Source organism: Chlamydotis macqueenii, chromosome 2, assembly GCF_036417535.1.
Source record: "Chlamydotis macqueenii isolate bChlMac1 chromosome 2, bChlMac1.mat, whole genome shotgun sequence".
Taxonomy (NCBI): Eukaryota; Metazoa; Chordata; class Aves; order Otidiformes; family Otididae; genus Chlamydotis; species Chlamydotis macqueenii.
In genome coordinates, this window is record NC_141557.1 from 125383017 (window position 1) to 125403086 (window position 20070).

A 20070-nucleotide genomic window follows, 5' to 3' on the forward strand; every position below is an offset into this window, starting at 1 on the left:
AAATAGGAAAATAGACCTCTCTGAACATTACAGGGATTAAATATTAACAAGATAATATTAGCATCACTCTGTATCTTTCCAGTCAGACACCTGCAATTATTTATGACAATAGACAATGCTGTAAAATATGATGGCAGTAATTATTTGGCTGTAAGTCTAATGTGCAACAGTAAACCTCAGCCACAGGAGATTTTTAAACTTTTAATAATTACTCTGTGGCTATAAATGGCAATGACATTAATGCCTAGAATGTTGCTGCTGCAGAAACTCTTAATTACCCAAGTGATGCTGTCAGTATTCATAACTGTTGGTGTTTCCTATTCTATTACTATTGGTTTTTCAAAGCTAAAATCCAATGTCTAATTTCTATTCTTCCCTGGCTACCACATTCCCAAGGCAAAATTCTTTAGCCAGTTAAACGTTCTAATCTGCATTCACTTCAGTGCAGGTGCATCAATGCATTTCATTGCCCATTTTCTCTAGCGGAGAATCTAAGCCAGAGGAAAAGGAAAGGAGATATACTAGAGAGACAAACAGGTTTTCCCCCCTGTAGCATAGCATTATTTTTGAATTATGTTTTCTCTTCCTTTGTTGTTTATGTAATATGAAAGGGCTTGTAACTATTCATAACTTTTAAAAAGAGCCAAGTGTTGCAGATGAGTATGCATATATAATAAAAGGAGTTACTGTTCCATACTGCCACAGCCTCATGTCATGTTCTAAAGCAGTAATTCCCATGGCTATATATTTTGTTTTTCTGTTGTACCATGGTAGAAAATAAATTCTCTGATTTCCTTACAAAAGAACATTTTTAAATTACTGTGAGTTTTCATTTATTCTTGTTTACTTCTTTAGGCATTAAAAATACACAGAAAAAGCACCTAATCTTTGGCACAATTTAAAGGACCAAGGATTGTGATAGGAATCCAGCATGGTGGTTGAGTTGGGGATGAGTAGGGTCTGGAAGAAAAGGACAAGTTTCAACATAGGATATGGAAATTTAAGCAGAAACAGAAACAAAAGAAATTCAGCAGGAGTGAAACTTTAGCTACACTGAAATCAACAAAGAAGCATATGTTGGTTTCAGTAGACCAGTATTTCACCAGATGTGATTCATGTAATTCTTGCAGCTGTTTTTTGTGCAGATCAAAGTACACAAAATTGACTATATTATGAAAATGGAGCAATAAAGAATAAATGATTTATATCTACTGAAGTAACAGCTAGAACAAGACGTAAATCTAAAAAAAATATAATGGCACAGAAGACTCACATGGTTTCTTTAGGATAATACATGTGGCTTTAAGTAGAAGTAATGGTGAGAAATTGAAAGAAATTATACTGAAAGTGGGTATCACAAAATACCTCTAAGAGTTAAACAGGGAATGGTCATCTGATGACTTCCCTGCTTCATATTAGAGAGGGAGAGTATCTGCTGTTATATTGAGCTTGAGAAGGTCAGTTGTAAGTTCTGCACTTTCGTTTTCTTGCATGCTTTCTCTCCTTTCTCACTCATCAGTTCCTCCTGGTCATGCTAGACCAGAAAACTGAAGGAGTATTTTTCAGACTTTTTAAAGACTTTTTCTTATACCTCCTCAGCCTGCAAGTTCTTTTTTTTTTTCTCTTACTGTGATTTTTTTTTACTTTCTCATCTTAAATTTAAGTCATATACTCTTTAGAATAACAACCATTGTATAGAGGTTTTAGACTGAGTTTCCTAGTTTCCCATTCTCTCATCCTTAGATCATCACTTTGTATCCAGTTGTTTATTTACAGCCTTTCCTCTTTTTTTTTTTTTTAACCATATTTCCTTAGAAACCTTAGGTTGGACTTTTGTTGCTTTTCCCACATATCTTTAGGTACCAAAAAAGCAAAATAAGAACTATCAATCCCCCTTGGTTGGGAATATGTGCAAAAGAGCTGAGACTCACTTTCTTGAGAAACTCCATTGTCTCTTTTCAAGACACCTTCTCTCACTCTTTTTGGGAGCCTTCCTCAGCCCAGTCTCCCCAAAACATAGTAATTTAATTGCTTGGCAACATTCAATCATAGCGTTGTTGAAACCCTGCTAAATATGCAAGATAAGTAGTTGTATGAACAGCAGAAGTAATGATGCCTCATTTTATATTTGTGCTTTGACATCAATTTTCCTTATGGTTTCTCTGGTATCAGGAAAAGGCAAAGTTTCCCTAGAGTCCTTCTCCTCTTCCTGATTTCTTATTGTAACAAAATTTTTAGGAAAGTTAATATACTTGAGACCTTTCCTCATTTACAAATGTGTTAAAATGCTCCGAGGGGATTTAGAGATGGACGTGTATATGAGCTTTCCTTCTTAAGGAAACCAAGCTAAAACCAGATAGGATCAGACTAAGATGCATATCTTATTTGTTTTACACCTGCAAATATTGGCCATTCAGGACTGATAGGTCCAACATTTCTCACTAGGAATGTACTGCAAATGCTTGATTGACCTGAAACACTCAGCAAGTCAGACAGTCTGCCCAATGTGTGTTTGATGTCAAGTTGCTCTGTACATGAGCAACGTTGAGTTGCTGGAGCGCATCCAGAGAAGAATAATGAAGCTGGTGAAGGGTCTGGAGAGGAGCAGCTGAAGGAACTGGGATTCTTTAGTCTGCAGAAGAGGAGGCTGAGGGGACACCTCATTGCTCTCTACAACTACCTGAAAGGAGATTGTAGGGAGGGGGATGCTGGTCTCTTCTCCCAAGTAACAAGCGATAGGACGAGAGGAAATGGCCTCAAGTCATGGCAGGGGAGGTTTAGGTTGGATATTAGTGAAAATTTCTTTACTGAAAGAGTGATTAGGCACTGGAACAGGATGACAAAGGAAGTGGTGGAGTCTCCATCCCTGGAGGTGTTCAAAGAACATGTAGACATGGCACTTCAGGACACAGTTTAGTGGTGGTGTTAGGTTGATGGTTGGACTTTATGATCTTGGAGGTCTTTTCCAACCTAAATGATTCTATGATTCTCTGATTCTATAAGCTGCAGTCCTTTGTTCAGGATTTACAGAAAATTCATAAAACCATGGAATGGTTTGGGTTGGAAGAGACCTTAAAGATTATCTTGTTCCAACCCCCCTGCCATGCACAGGGACACCTTGGTACATCACAATCAGAATTTAGTAGATCACCACCCAAAGCAGTACTTCATCCATGCATATTGGTGAAGCTGTTAGGTACAGATTAAACAGGCTTTCTCATTTCCTTAAAAGTGCCTGTAAGGACTATATGCAAAAAAATTCTTTAGTGGACTTTAAGTCACACTTACAGTGAATGACCACTTGTAATTTGGTTAGGGCACTGTATATGACATTTTCAGGGTAATTTACTCCTTCATAGACCATTTTACAGTTTGCAGGAAGTAAAGACTTGGGCTAAACAGCAATGCTATTACAAGAGTTAGGGGTGACATTTTAGTTTTAATTAAATTATTGAAATGGTATGGTCACCACCATTTTCATTATTATGTTTTATATTACAAAGCTTTCTTATACCATTATGGTTTACTGTCCATACTGTAGCACAATAAGAAAGACTGTTAGAATGCCTTTGTAACATTATAATTGTTTCTATGACAGTGGAAGTCATGCCAATTTAATTATATCACTTTAGCTGAAGTAGTACCAGTCCGTGATCAGGCTTTGGCTGTGGCAGTCTGTGTCATTTATTTCTATATGATTTCCTCATGCTGTGTTAATAGAGATTTTTTGTTTTATCTGGATTTGTGTTAGGTTTTTTTTGCTTTTCATTCATGAGTTAGCCCAATCTATGTGAGTAAAGTTGTCAGAGATTAAAGGTTGTCCTTAGGGAAGGAATAGTCTATGCTAGTATTTAAAGTGAGGAGGAACAAACCTCCTTTGTTCAGAACTGTTTTCTCTGTTTTCCCTTAGTAAGATGGCTCCAAAGAATTTATTCTACAGACATGATCCACTTATAAAGTTTGTCAGGTTTTATGATTTTTATTTCAGGGGAAATAAATTGTTTACTTTCTTAGAAATTAGGTGATTTGTACAAAGCTATCTTTTCTTTTTTTTCTTTTATCATTATTTCTTGGCCTTTCTGGGATACATACCTCAAAATTTAAAAAGTTGTGGGAGGGATTGTACTTGAATTGAGTGTAAATTATGATTTAGACTTCTAAGAAAGTGCACCTTCCACAGAAGTAATCAGTTAAGCTAATCATTGCTATTGAAACATTCATTTCCTGACAAGTCCATTTTTATCACCTTGTTAAGGTAATCACAATAACTTTATTATTCTATCACAGCATTATTGACTTAGACAGGCAAGTCATACTAACACAACTTTTGAAGAACATAGGTTTTTTTTCCCCCAAATCATAGGAAAGTGAATTTTAAAGCAGTAATGTACTAACGTAGGAAGAAAAAGAGTTGTACTTCCATGAATCATCATGCTAGCATAAGGAGTTGCCTTAATTTGTAAAGATATTTAATTCCTCTCATTATATAGTGTCACCTTGATGTGCTCCATTCTGGAAACACATTCCAATGAAGCTAATTTTAGGATGTAAGTGGGTATTTTTCCATGAGAGAGCCATGCAGTTTAATTGTTCCCTTTCTGCCAGCAACTACTAGTTAACTTAATTAACATGTGTAAATATGTTACACGTAATCTTTTTATGATTTTTAGACATTGTTTCCTACTTTTGTCAATCTCGCATTGTGTATTTTTTAAAATTGAATTAAGAGTTACATTTTTAAAGTAGTTAATTTGAATGATGGAATAGCTGTGAACTTCGAGATCCGAACTGCAGCCCACAGATTTCACCTCTCTAAAATAAAGTGCAGTAAAGTTAGCATGATTTTACAAGACTCCTGCTTTCTGAACTATATCAGTAAAAATATTTAAAGCTTCTAATTCTTTTTTCTCCCAAGTTGTAGCTGAATTTAATAGAGTATAACAAATTAATTGTAAAGTTTTTGGAATGTTTTGAAAACCAAGCAGCTTTTATCAATAAGTTTTTTATAAAGAAACTCTAACTAGATCATTAACTTAAGGTTAGAGAGTTCAATAAAATCATGTGAGGGGACATTTTAAAGGTGATTTCTTAAACATTTAATTTTTTTGTTTCAAATTTGGACTGATTTGAGTAATGACCTTATAAAATCAAGTGAAATAATCATAATATTTCTGTATTTCTGTAAGAAATGATCAGTAGCAGTACATTAATGTATTCTAGATGATGCTTAAAACTGTGAAATTAGATCAGATGTCTCCTTAGAAATTCTCCTTTTCGTGAGTTTCTAACTAGGCTATATTCTTTGTTCAGGGATAAACCTTGAGACATATGGTCTTTTTATTACTGGGTTTTAGTACTCTTACTTTGAAAGTGCATTTTCAGCTGAAAAATTGCTTCCTTCCCAATGCATTTAAAATTAAACAGAATGTGAACATTCAGGGGTTTTTGTTTGGGTTGTTTTTTTTTTTCCATTAGGATATCTTAATTTTCCATGTTCAGGTCATAAGTCTTTACTGTGTAATATTCGCTTTTCCTGTTGGCAAGAGAAAAATTAGAAATAAAAACATTTTTTAAAAGGATTGTCGATTTCAGATGTCTGCAGATGTTTATCTATTCAACACCACCATGCGTACTAAACTGTGTCCTGAAGTGCCGTGTCTACACATTTTCTGAACACCTCCAGGGCTGGCGACTCTACCACTTCCCTGGGCAGCCTGTTCCAATGCTTGAGATGTGAAGAATGAGAATTATCTAGAAGTAACAAGGTGAGGGTAGCATTTAGTGAGATTTTTCCCATTGTGTTTCCTGATTCCTAGCCCTGTTAGACAACATCCAAATACACCGTGCTCAGGTGGCTTTCCTGAGCAGGGCTGGTTTCTGTTCTTCCCCACAGTTGCTGTCACCTAAGCTGGTGCTGCTTTGATGCCCACAGATATGCAGCCTGCTCCCAGCCGGCAAGCAATTAAGTCTGGCCTGTCCCCTCTCATCCAGCCAGACCTCAGCAGTGCTTTAAGAAGTGAAATTTTTGTTCATTCTCTGGCTCTGAGAAGAGGCAATTACTGAGACAGCAGTAGTGGGGAAGTCTGCGAGGGCCAGGGAGCAATAACAGACAGGAAACTTTCTCCACATCTCAAAATTTCCCTGCTTTATCCTATCTACCATCTCCTCTCAGACATGCGTAGCACTGAATTTGTCTATATCTTTGCTATTTAGCACACAGACATTAGCTGGCTACAAGTGAGGAGTAAGCTAAATGTGAACATCTACTCTTCATGCTCCTTTTCCTCTCCCAGAAGCCGAAAGGGTAATTCACCTCTAAAAACAAGAAGAATATACTCACATCTTCTAACCTTTCTCATCCTTTTCCTCTCGTATCTTTCTCGTTGCCTTTCTTGCTGGCCCTAATCCAGCAAATATATGTAAATCTCTGATGTAAATGGGATGCTTGTTGAAATTAAGTAACGTGCATGCATGCTTGTTGAATCAACTCTGTAGCTTTGTAGATTTCTCAGACTTTCAGTTGCCTTCTGGAATCACACTGATATCCTCGTATCAATGCTTTTAAAACCAATTTTAAAAGTAGAAACATTTACAAAGTGAAAATGCTAGTTATAGTAGTAATTCCTATTATTAATTGTAAAGATTAGTGATCTCTGAAGTGTATTGGATTTTGTAGATATACAGCAGCTTGCAGAAAAAGGCCTCATACTGACAATATTTTCTTTTTTTTTTTCCTGAGGCAAACTGCAAATTATTTTTCTGTTATATTTGAAGAAACTCTTTACTTAGTTTTCTTGATTTTGTATATTAAATAAGTAAACTGATAATATTACTTGTCCTTTTACAGCTGTGTCCTACTGTCATTCACAACTCTATTGGCCTATCTAAAAATTGATTATTGGTCTTCCCTTTGTTAATATTATTTCAAATTTGAAAGTGAAGTGAAACTATCATTTCATATATTGATATGCTCTTATATCTTTGCAGTGGTCTTATTTGTTCTTATTTATTAGAGCAAGATATATTAAAAATTGCGTGATGAAGGATTACAGAGAAGTCTGTGATGTTAAAGAGTAAATGCATCATTAGGCTTCTCAGTGGCTTTATTAATTTCTTAAAGTGACCAGATTTATATAACATCTGTTAACAGGACCATTAAGTAATCCACCTAGACTAGAAGTTCTTAACAGAGCCTTTTATAGTTCCCTCTTGAATTAAAAATACATTTCTGAGGAACATATTCAACCACGTTGATTAAAGGAACTTTTGTGAAAAATATCTTCAGAATGAAAAAGATATAAGTAGGCATAGTACCTCACTGATTTCCTTTGGAATGACAAACATTAAATTATTCAAAAGTTACTGGACACCATCATATCCTTCTGATTAATCTCATCAAAAGAAATTCAGAAGTTTGATTACAATGAGTGTAGACCTGCTATAGAGAGAGTATGCCAGAGAAAAAGGGGTCCTTGTTTCCGAGATAGGCTTGTGTAAAACTAAAAATTGCTAGAGAGGGCAAATGAAAACTCTCTTTTGTGTGAATGTCTGTGAGACTTACTGAGGTTTGGAAGTGGATTAGGCTGCAAATTAAATTAATCTGATTAAGGCCAGGGTACAATGCATTGCTGAAGGAGATTGTTTATGCTGCCTTCTTTGACCATCATTGACAGCTGTTTTCAGGAAAGTACTGTTGAGTCATTAATTTGTACAGATAAATATAAATACATGTACACTTTAAAATATATATTTATGTAAATATGTAAATATATGCATACTGTGTGTACATGAATGACATACAAAGTATGCATATATGTACATAAATGCATAAAATATTTTAAGGAACCTAAAATGTGGACTAATGCCTATAGTCAATCTGAAATGAGTAATTAAATAAATCACATTTACTGAGCTCTGCTACAGCAGATTCTCTTTTCTGTAGTCATCACTGTTTCACTTCCTCTGCTAAGTAAGGGAGGATATCAAATTTTGTTATCTAAACATAAAGTTTCTATAGTGACTGTCTTTAGAATCATAGAATGGAATCATACAATGGTTAGGGTTGGAAGGGACCTTTAAAGGTCATCTAGTCCAACCCCCCTGCAAGGAGCAGGGAAATCTTCGACTAGATCAGGTTGCTCAGAGCCCAGTCCAACCTGGCCTTGAACATTTCCAGGGATGGGGCACCCACAACCTCTCTGGGCAACCTGTTCCACTGTTCTACAACCCTCATTGTAAAAATTTTTTTCATATTTTTTTCCTTTACTTTTTAAAAAATGTGTATCAATTTCATTTAGCAGGCTGTCATTCCTCCAACAGAATGCAAGCGAAGCCTGTAATTAAAGGATTGCTCTGCTAAAGCCAAGGTCATTGGCAACCAGCACCACAAAACTCGAGGGACTGGCAAAAATATGATGACCCGATATCACAGACAAGAAATATAGAAACAAAAGTGTCATGAGGAAGTATATGTTTCTATAAGCATCTTGTACTTCATTGAAATGAAAATAGGAGGAAAATAGACCCCTACCTGTTCAATACACTTCTTCTGCTTATTGTTTCATGTCTCATTTTGTATCTGAGCCTTCAGGAGGGCTTCAGCAGTGCAGACACTCAGTTCTTGGCAATCTCTCAGTGATTGTGTGGCAAGGTTTTGGTAGCAGGGGGGGCTACAGGGGTGGCTTCTATGAGAAGCTGCCAGAAGCTTCCCCCATGTCCAACAGAGCCAATGCCAGCTGGTTCCAGGAGGGACCTGCTGCTGGCCAAGGCCGAGCCCATCAGCAATGGTGGTAGTGCCTCTGGGATGACGTAGTTAAGAAGGGGGAGGAAAAAAGTACACAACTGCAGCTGGAGAGAGGAGTGAGAATATATGAGAGTAAAAGCCCTGCAGATGCCAAGGTCAGTGAAGAAGGAGGGGGAGGAGTAAAGTTGCTCCCAGCAGAGATTCCCCTGCAGCCTGTGGTGCAGCCCGTGGTTAAGCAGGCTGTCCCCCTGCAGCCTATGGAGGCCCACGGAGGAGCAGAGATCCACCTGCAACCTGTGGAGGACTCCGCGCTGGGCCAGGCGGATGCCTGAAGGAGGCTGTGACCCTGTGGAAAGCCCATATTGGAGCAGGCTCCTGAGAAGACTTGTGATTCTGTGGAGAGAGGAGCCCATACTGGAGCAGGTTTACTGGCAAGACTTGTGACCCCCACGAGGGACCCATGCTGGAACAGTCTGTTCCTGAAGGACTGCATCCCATGGAAGGGACCCACACTGGAGCAGTTTGTGGAAGACTGTGCCGTGAGAGGGACCCCATGCTAGAGTTGGGGAAGAGTGTGAGGAGTCCTCCCCCTCAGGAGGAAGGACTGGCAGAGACAACCTGTGATGAACTGACTGCAACTCCCATTCCCTGTCCCCCTGAACAACTCGGAGGGGATGAGGTAGAGCAATCGGGAGTAAAGTTCAGTCTGGGAAGAAGGGAGAGGCTGGGAGAAGGTGGTTTAAGATTTAGTTTTTATTTCTTATTATCCTACTCTGATTTGAAGGGTGATAAATTAAATTAATTTTCCCCAAATGGAGTCTGTTTTGTCCATGATGGTAAATGGTGAGTGATCTCTCCCTGCCCTTATCTCGTCCCATGAGCCTTTCACTGTATTTTCTCTCCCCTGCCCAGCTGAGAAGGGCAGTGACAGAGCAGATTTGGGGGGCACCTGGCATCCAGCTGGAGTCAACCTACCACAGTGGCAGACAGTTTTATTCAGTGAGCTGTATAGGAGTTCACTCAAAAGATGCAGTGGATCAGCACAGCTTTCTGGTTGCCCTTTACACACACTTTAAAATAAAGAATAACATCTCCTGACAGAAGTTCCAAGAAATCATGCAGTTTGATTTAAATACCAGTAAAATTGAGTATTGCTTATGACATCTGACTTTTAAGCTTTTAGTGTGAGCTTAAGTCATTCCATCTGATCACAGTTAAAAACTAGTTGGTCCTTTTGTATACCCTGAAGGATCCACGATCATCTGAGATGGGGGACTATGGCACATGGTGCCCTGGGTAGCGTGATTGGAGCTGGTGATACAGATGCTTCCCATCTAGATTCCATGAGCTCAGCTTTAAGAAAAGCAGCGAATAATGCAAGTTATGGCACAAAGTGGAAGTGCCGAGCAGTAGGACTCATGATTTTTGAAGCTTTTACTCTTCAGCTCATTTTCTTGTAACAAGCCAAACTTCTTTTTGTAATCTCATGTCCCTGGGAATGGAGGCTTTAACGAAATTGCTGAACATAACCAGACTTGCCATAAAACAAAAAAAAGCTGGCAATATCATCAGCAGTTGCATTGCTTCGAGCAAACCAAGCAGAGAACACAATAGCAGTTGCTTAAACTGGCCTATTAATCTTTAAAAGTGTTTCTGGATGCAGGTAGGAACATTCTGGTTAGTCCCAAAAGAGGGAGTTATTTTTCTTGTCAGAAATTTTAACATTCAAGTGAGTTTTCAAAAGTCTTTTTATGGTGCTTTTTAATGTTATTGGAGTCTGGTGCAGACCCTTAAATTCAGGACCCACTCCCTAGTGCGTTTATCTCCTTATGGAGATGGGATGTTATGCTATTCTTACAGTTGGGACAGAGAGACAGAGCACAGAGCCCACCACAAATTAAGGAAATTATTAAAATTAACTGTACTATTATTGCAAGATTGTATTCTTAATCATGCTTTTATCCTCATGCTTTGTCTCTGTTCACAACCACTGTGCACAAAATACAGTTATTTGGATAATAACAAAGTTGAATTCTGTTTTGGCTAGAGGCTACATTGCATCTGTTTGTCATACTGGATTATGTGGGCTTTTGGCACAAACTGTGTCTCATATTTGAATACATTTCCTAGTAATGTTAGAACTGTCATCCTGAGAAAGGGATGGTTTTGCGGGATTTGTCACGTTAGAGTGTCCATGATACCAAACACAGAGAACTACAGAAGAATAAACAGTTTGACATGATCAAGCCAGGCCAGATCTGTCCATTTTAAGCGCAGAAATCCAGTCCCCATCAACATTGCAAGAGTCTTCTCAGTAGGTATGTACTTCCTTAACCAGTGTATGTGTGGAATGCTCAGAGGCTGTATACAGTGGTGAGCTACTCAGGCACATGGCTCTGATCCTTTCTACTTTGGGTGTCAATAAATAAAATATTACAAAATAGTGTGGGAAGGGCTTTCTATAGCCATTTAAGGCAGTTTACCTTTGAGGGAAGGTACGTTGGTGTTCTGGTTTTGTTAGTGAGGGGGGGCCTAAGGTGGTAGCTTCTGTAGGAAACTGCTAGAAGTCGCTCCCCTTTGTTCAGGGGACTCGGCCGGGCCTAGGGCGGACCCGCTGCTGGCCAAGGCCAAGCCAATTGGTAGCAGAATGTCCTGTGATAACGCCTCTGCGATAACGTATTTAAGTAGGGGAAAACAGGAAAAAGAGGGGGAGAAGATGTGAAGCAGCTGAGCGGGGGGCAGAGAGGGGGAGGCGCGAGCCTCATGGGCCTTGCAGGCCTCACCCTCTGGCCTCCTGCCGGGCAGCCGACTGGGCCCAACTCGGCCCGGCCTGGCTGCAAGAAGTGGAGAGGAGATGAGAAGTGAACAAGATGTAAAAAGGATCCTGAGAGACATCTACCAGCCTGTTGTGAGGAACGGCTGCAGACGCCAAGGTCAGTGAAGAAGGAGGGGGAGGAGTAATATGGCTCCTGGCCAAGATTCCTCTGCAACTCGTGGTGAAGACCATGGTGGAGCGGGTTGTCCCCCTGCAGCCCATGGAGGTCCACGGAGGGGCAGAGATCCACCTGCAGCCCGTGGAGGACCCCACGCCAGAGCAGGTGGAGGCCTGAAGGAGGCTGTGGCCCGTGGAGGGCCTGCTGGGACAGCTGTTCTAGAGGGACTGCACCCCGTGGAAGAGATGACCCACGCCGGAGCAGTTTCACGAAGGACTGTGCCCGTGGGAGGGACCCCACGCTGGAGCAGAGGAGGAATGCGAGGAGTTCTTCCCCCGACGATGATACAGCGGCATAAAACAACGCGTGATGAACTGACCGCGACCCCCATTCCCTTTTCCCCACCCCGTGCCGCTCGGGAGGGGAAGGTAGTAGAGATAATGTTAAGCCCGGGAAGAGGGAGGGGTGGGGGGAGGTTATCTTGTTCCCTGTCTCATTCTTCTGCTAATTTTAGAAATAAATGAATAGTTTTCCCCAAGTCGAGTCTGTTTTGCCCGTGACGGTAACTTTAAGGATTTCTCCCTGTCCTTATCTCAAACCTTGAGCTGTTTTTTTTCTTATATCATCTCCTCCTATTCTCTTGGAGGGTGGGGGGAGCGAGAGACAGACTGCGTAGTCTGGTCCTGATCAGGGCTGAACTACGACAGTCGGTGACAAATTTTAATTTTGTGGTATTTCAAATGTATGCATGCATAACTTCATAGGAATCTAAGCAATTTTGTTTAAAATAGTAAAAAAAAAAAGTTTAAAGTATTCTTGCTGAAACTCAAAATTACTTTACATTCTAAACTCCTTTTTCGAGTGTTCATGTTATGAACCTTTTGGACAGATTTTTTTTTAATGGGACGTAATTGGAAGTTTTTCACATATTTTTTTTTTTTGTGTATAGAGACTTTTTGAAGCCTTGTTTTACCTTTCCTGGCTCTCTGCCCTGAGAAGTTTCCCTACAGCATTTGTGCCAGTGGCTATATGTGGCCTGCCAATGCTGTCTTCGAGTTCTTCGCTACTACATTTCACTCTTCTCTTGGTTCTTAGTTTCAGTTAGAATCAGATATGGCTTGAGTGAGGGACACACCAACCTGCACAAAACTTTGACTTCACACAAGCCCTTATCCTGTTCCCAGTCTTCAAAACTGAAAGCAGTGCTCACAATTTACTGTCACTCCAGACCTGGGTTGTCCTATGCCTCTGGATCATCAGAAGGAATAAGTGAGAGCAATTTTCAGACTAAGTGCTTGGCTTAATCACGTGTCAAGAACTTCATTGGAGAACAACAGCTTTTCTGCAGACATGACTTCTTTGTGCTCATGTTGAAATTCTGTGCTCATGTTGAACTTGCTATGACAAGTGACAAGTAAGGCTTATATTGATCCAATCACTTTGTCTTATGCCATTTTGTCCTTTGGGCTTGAAGCTTATTTCTGACATACTGTGTTACCTGTCTGGACTGTTTCTCAGAGAGACTGACAGAAAAGGAAGATAGACCTAGAAAAAGACATAAGCCATGGAGCAAGGATTTGAGCATGTATCTGAGTATTGCCAAAAATCAGAGCTCATCTTTAGAGGCAACAAGTTTCGGAAAACAACTCCATGTTGGTTCTTACAGCTTGTTATCCTCAACAAGGAGATCTAATATTAACGCTGCATGAAGAAGACAGCAGTATGCTTCTATTGTTGACTTCTTGCCCTCTGGCTTTCTAAAGACGTTCCCCTTTGCTAATAAGTTTGGTAAATCTAGTTTTAAAGTTGCCTGTTTTGCAGGACAGGAAACAGATCCCTGAACGTGTGGCAAATTAAACAACATAGAGGAACTATTACTTATTCAATATTTAAAATAAATGTCCAGAAGTTCTTCTGTTAATTTTTTTTTTAAATAAAATTTGACAGCACTCTCTGTAGCCCAAGGAGTAAAAGAAATGGAAGAAGGAGAAGACAGTACTAACTCATAAATCTTTTTTGAGTGGGTGGGTGGAGGTAGGAGCATGCAGATAAATGGTTAACAAGTGTTGTAGTGTGGATTGATTAGGAAAAAAAAAAGTAGAGTAAATCAGTATAACTTTGTAACAGTAGTTATGTTTGATATGGAAATCCTTTCCTGTAGTCACAGTCTGATGTCATGGTGACAGGATTTACTCAACCTGTGAACCTCTAATTTCAGCGAATGAGAATCATGAACCTCTAACCTTACCCCGCCAAATGACTTTGCCTTTTTACCTCTCTTCTTAACCACTCTCAGCCCATCATGCTGGGGTTACTCCATGGTCTATGTCTGAAGATCTTGATATTGTGAACTTTCTCTTTTAGAAGTAATTAATTTAAGTGTATCACATGGTCCCTCTGGTCTAGTGTGTATTGATTTTGCTATGACAGAGATGCATTTGCTAGGGCCAGTTTATCAGCCAGTTCAGACAACTGAATAGTCCCAATACAGTCAAGAATGTTCTTCATGTAATGTCTTCACCAGAGTGCTCAGAATGAGGAAGAGATATTGACTGTATTATATTTTCAGCAGCCACCTCAATCCAGAGAATTTGTCTGGAAGAAGCATGGTCCATTGTTCCATTGTGTTAGCGGGAGTGTCACAATTATTGACTGGACAACCTTCAATCTCTAGCTCATTGGGCAGGTGAAAACCATCTGTGTAACACTGAAGCAAGAGTTTAAATTAAAAGTAAACAGAAAAAAAATGAGACAATAATCAATATTAAAAAAATTATCATCCCAATCAAAACAGTGTGGGAGCTAGTGACAGAAGTGTCCCTATTTGCCAATGGACTTCTACAGTATTATCTGCCCAGGCCTTCAAAACCAATTTGTTCAGCAGTAGTGAGAGGAAATGACTGTAACTTGTCATAGGCAGAGCAAGCCAGGATCAGAACCTGTGGTTTCAGGAAATAACAGGGTGGAAAACTAAGGTTATGGTGCCAATGGGGGGTCTTTGGCTAATAGCTGATGTTCATGCTTCAAAGTATTTCTACAATTACAGCAGATTTCGTTAACTCTGGAACACATCATTTGTATCTAATGAGGATTAATGTCTCCTCAAAATTAGATACTAAGGAATGTGCATGTCCCTTGTCCATGCCAACACCACTGCATCTTAACTACAGGCTTAATTGGGTGTAGAGAATTACAAGGAAATGTACTGGTTTTTTTTTTCCCTAGCAGTATGTGTGTTATCTTTGATTACCTATTGACCAGGTGTTTGATTGAAAATCTTTTCTCCTCACTGGTAAAAACAGAAGCTGGGTAGCAAGTCAGAACTAGAGCATCCTTGTTACTCTTAGGAAGTGGGATGGGAATGTTTGTTGCCTCAGTCTAATTAATGTTCATTTATAATAAGCATTATAGTATGTGTCAATAAAATAAAGTGTTAGGAAGGGCTGACTACCACACAAGCAACAATAACTTCAAGAACTTAAATGTTATGCTTTGCCAGGTCTTTGTGCTCTTGCAGCTTGCTGTGAAATTTCAAGTGTTGACTGTTGTCATATGGAGGAAAAATGCTTTTCCTTCATCCCATTCGACACACTAATGTCTTTCTTACAATTTTCCTGAGAGTGCATTTTTCAGATACTAACAAGGAATGTAAGAAATATAAAATAGCATGTCATAAAGCAGAAACATACAGTGAAAAAAAAAAGATTGCTGCAATGTGTAATCATCATGTCATAGCATAGTATTTGTTTGTTATACAAGGCAATCGTCGTGTGTCGGTTTTTTTCCTGGATTTTTAGTGCCTTTTTGTCTTTACATCTGGTGATTTTAGTTAGTCTTAATTTCTCATTACTTTTTGCGTTGTTGTTATATAAAGTATATACAAATAAATGAAAGGATCATCATCCTTATTATTGTTCTTCAGTTTTAAAATAAAATGTATTATACTATTATCTGTTAAAATTTATCTAGATTCACCACCTAAAAGTAGAATCAAAAAATCACAGAATGGTTTGAATCAGAAGGAACCTTCAAAGATCATCTAGACCAACCTCCCTGCCATCTTTCACTTGACCAGGTTACTCAAAGCCCTGCCCAATAGAAAATGTCCATTTGAAACCAAATTTAGAATTTAAGCAGATGTAATGACATTAAACGTATATACAAGCACTTAAAAAACAGTATTATTGGGACTTAAAGGGATTACATCTCACCTAAAAGGAAGTACCTGCCATAGCAACGATTTCCAATAATGATCAAAATTAATCCTTGAACTGACAGCCAACACAAATCCTATACATAGTTTAAAAGCTTAAAAAGCCGTAGACAGTTAAGTGGGACTCTACATCTGTAGAAGTGTGATTATTGAGCTGATTCTGCGCTCAGGAGCAAACTTCTTACCACAGACTGGAGTATTGCTTTGGTGATGACGAAAAATGAAGGAGTAGGATGTAGGATTTCCCTTCCATGTGTCCCACACAATTTTCCTAGAGGTTCTATTATCTGTGTTCTTCCTACTACTTTTTATTATATCTGTCTGAGAGGTTACCGGTTGAGGAAGTATAGTTTACCTGCTGATGTATGGAATTAAGGTCAAGATATATGTCATGAGTCTGAAGCTCAGAAGACAGGAATTTTCCATCCATGACTGAAATTTCAATTGTTAAATTAATCTCAACTGAATTCATCGAAGAGACTACTTGATGTCTCTTGTATAGAGCCTGAAACTGAGTCCTTTGCTAAGAAGCAGCAGCATTCTTCTATAAGAAATAAGCAATTTACATTGCATCATCTGCTGAAGATTAAACATTTTATAAGCATTTGCTTAATGATTACTTGTGACATTGGAAAATAGTACATGATCTATTGAAAAACTACAAGCATCTGCTTGTACTTTCTGAAATAATTCTTAACTTTCATTAAATGTACAACTGAGAATAAGCCACTTGGGCAACAGCTTTTCCAGCATGCACAGGGTTTCCAAGCTCTGAAGTCACAAATACTGAAACACTCTCAGAAGTTTGCTGATATTTAAAATCTGTTCACTCAGATGAAGAGTCCTTGAACTTCCTGTGCTTCTGTAAATGACGATAGGTTATAACAGGTTAATTTTTTAACACCTCACACACGTTATGGATTAAAAATCTTCAAGAAGTTAGAAAGGAGTGTACTTCAACCACTAAAAAAAAAAATTGATTATTCTCAGGCTTTTTTTTATTGATTGACAGCTTAACATTTATCGCTCAAACAGCTTACGGCTGCCATTTTGTGAAGTGTTATTTTAGAGGTCAAGCTAATGCACTAGGTGGTTTTGTTTGCATTTCTGAAACTGATCTTTGCTGGGCCATCATTATCTGTTTTTACCTGCTTTGAGGACTCAAGACATATTACACACAGTGAAAAGTAATTACAAAAAGCTCTTCTCCCAGCCTTTATCCATAATTTCCAAATAATAATTAAAAAAAAAAGTAGCAAGTGCTGTGATGACGTCTCTTTTGTTTTTAATCAAAGAATTTTAACTGTAATATTACTATTTCCTTCTCTCATTGCATCAACAGCAGCCTTGAAATATGAACATGACCATCTAGTTAAGCAATTCTAAACATGACCATCAAGTCAAGCAATTTTTTTAAGTCACCTGAAGAATCAAATATAATAGTGTTCCAGAAACGAAAGATTTTATTTACAGAAGTTTTTTGTACTGACCACATGCCAAATTCTGACATTTTAGGTGTGCCAGCAACATTTATCAAGCTGTTTCCGTATGCAAATTTACCATTTTTCTTTGCCATTGGCTGTGAACATTGGCAAACACTGAAACAGGGCATACTAATCAAAACTTAAAGATAAAAAAAAAAGAAAAGAAAAAAAAAAACTTCAAGAGCAAAGCAAGCTGTGACACCAACACCACAGACATCACAATTTATTCCCACAGTTGTCATAACAAAGCGTTTCCTCGCAGTATTTGATACACACTAACCCACATGGCAAATCCATGTTCCTACTCAAATCCTATTTCCTACAAAAATAGATGAGAGAGAATATGTACTTGACAAATGGCATTTCTTACAGTTGACAATTGTTAAAAGCACTTGATAACACTGTGCAATCTCTGGCATTGTTGTACAGAGGAAGCCTCGGCTGTTTCCTGTGACTATATATTTATAATTACATTTTCGTTAAACTGAATTGTCTGTCAGCTTCTGATTTCACAAGTCATTTTCATATTGCAGCTGCAAATTTTCTAAACCAGTATCAAGGAATGACATGCAAAGCCAAAAGACAAATGGCTCATCAACTGTAAATAATGCTCCAGGAAGTCTGAATTTTGAGGGTAAAGAAGTTACAGAGAGCAAAACAGCAAATCACAAAGGCAGATTTCTTACTGCTAACTAGCAGCAACAGAGACTGGCAAGATGTAATTCACCCATTCATTTTCAGGTGTGGCCAGAATAAAGACACTTAACAGAGGAAAACAACAAAGGATTCCTACAACTGAAATCTGCACCAAATGTCCCTTCAGTCAGGGTGAAAATAAATGGTCACAGATAGAGTGACAAGACAGATTTTCAGAATGGGATGCGAAGGACGAATCAGTGTCACGGCAGCACTGACCAACTGGCATGTATGGAAACAGGGGCATTTTGTGGGCATACAGCTGACAATTTTGCACACTTTTTTTACAACTACCTTGGAGCTGAGATGGTGAAACATGGAAACCTGAACCTGAATTCATTATTTAAAGTATCAGTATAGCTAATCACACATTTATCTCCAATGAGGATGTTGTTTTTTGACATTTAAATGGCATCCATTCAACTTTAGTGTATGATACTTTAGCATGATGTAAAGACCTGAATCTGTTGTTAATTTAGATTAATTTTCCTCATTATACTTCACAGATAAGCAGGTTTCTTAGCTAAAGGGAGATGATGGTCATCTGGATGGGGCGCAATAGGGGAGAAAAGAGAGCAGAGTGCTCAGCTGGAGACAAACTTTCAGTTGAATTATGGTGGAATTTTGGTTTAGATTATATCCAGTACCATGTGGTAAAACTGCCTCTGTTACCTGTTAAAAAAATCAATTCTTAAGTGACATTCTAATCAAGTAACAACAAAATTGCATGTCAGGCTGTTAAGTCCATGGAGATGCAGGATATGCACTGTGTTTTGTACAGTACCTGGTACAATAATTCTTCTGCCAGACAGAAGCTCCTATGCACAATTATAAAATACAGGATAAATGTTTGCAATTTTCTCTCTCCCTTTTAATGGCTTACTTTTATGTTAAAATTACTGGGGTGAGCAGGAAGGCAAGTTATTTATCTAATTTTCCTTATGATAATTGAAAACATCTTTTATTTCCCTTACTTTACCTTCAATAATACAAAGTTAGAGGTTTTCACACTTTTTTCCTCTCTGTCTCCTAGGAAACTGATCTCATGACCTTTAACATCTCAATGCATCGTTCTTGGTGGCGGGAACATGGGCCCGGCTGCATACGAAGGGTGGTGCGTCCTTCTGCCCCTGGCATCCTAGAAGACTACTCCTACGTCTCCGTGACAGGCTGCATAATTGATTTCCAATACCTAGAGGTCATCCACAGCGCTATCCAAATACTCCTCTCTGTAAGTTCCAGTTTGCTCTTGTACTCAGATCCTGGCAGTCCTTTCGCATGCGACCTGCTGCTGTTGTGTGTCTCTGTCGTGAAAGGGGGATGTACTTGTTGATGGATACCAGCACAGATTTTCAATTGTATTTTGGATTAGAAAATTGTATTCACTTTAGCAGAATGTCCATTGCTCTTTTGTTTGCTTATACCCCATCAAGATCTGGCATTCAGGCATAGTCCCCACTCTGGCCTTTGCCAGGTAAAAATTAACTCAAGTTCTTGGCTTTCATTCCTTGAGATGTGCAGCAAAGGAGAGCAGACTTGTCCAAAATTAATTTGCCTAAACCTTTCTAAAGTTCACAAGCAAGAACGATATGTATTCAGCCCTGAATGTAAGCATATTTTACATGCTACTTGACTAAGTTTCTTCCCAAAGTGAGATATGGATGTAACACTTGAAAAACATCAAGGAAATATTAGGAATTAAAGCACTCATTTATATTTTACCATGTTATCTGTTCTTTACTGGGACCTGACATTATTGGAATACTCTGCCTTCGTGATCCATGTTTTGTAGTTGCAACACCAGTCAAAAACTGCAAGTCTGCAGTGCAGGAAAGTGCTGGGGCTTGATGAGTTGCCTTGGGAGCAACAACTCAGTCTTGGTCACAGTCTTTCCTCAGTCTGATGGCTACTTCTGCTTGTGTTTAAAAGGTTGTTTGGCAAGAGTTGCATGTGATCACCTAGAAGTGGTACTTCTTTCTCTACATAGCTGTGTGTAGTACA

The 20070-nt window shown here is 38.8% G+C and overlaps 1 protein-coding gene across 2 annotated transcripts in view; it reads left to right on the plus strand.

Annotated features, from left to right (window-relative positions):
• NKAIN3 (sodium/potassium transporting ATPase interacting 3) overlaps window positions 1-20070 on the plus strand; it is a 380195-nt gene that overhangs the window by 271292 nt on the left and 88833 nt on the right. For both annotated transcript variants that reach the window (XM_086740868.1, XM_086740869.1), the window contains exon 4: window positions 19103-19300. In XM_086740868.1, the coding sequence (XP_086596994.1) occupies window positions 19103-19300 (198 nt within the window). The remainder of the gene's footprint in view (window positions 1-19102; window positions 19301-20070) is intronic.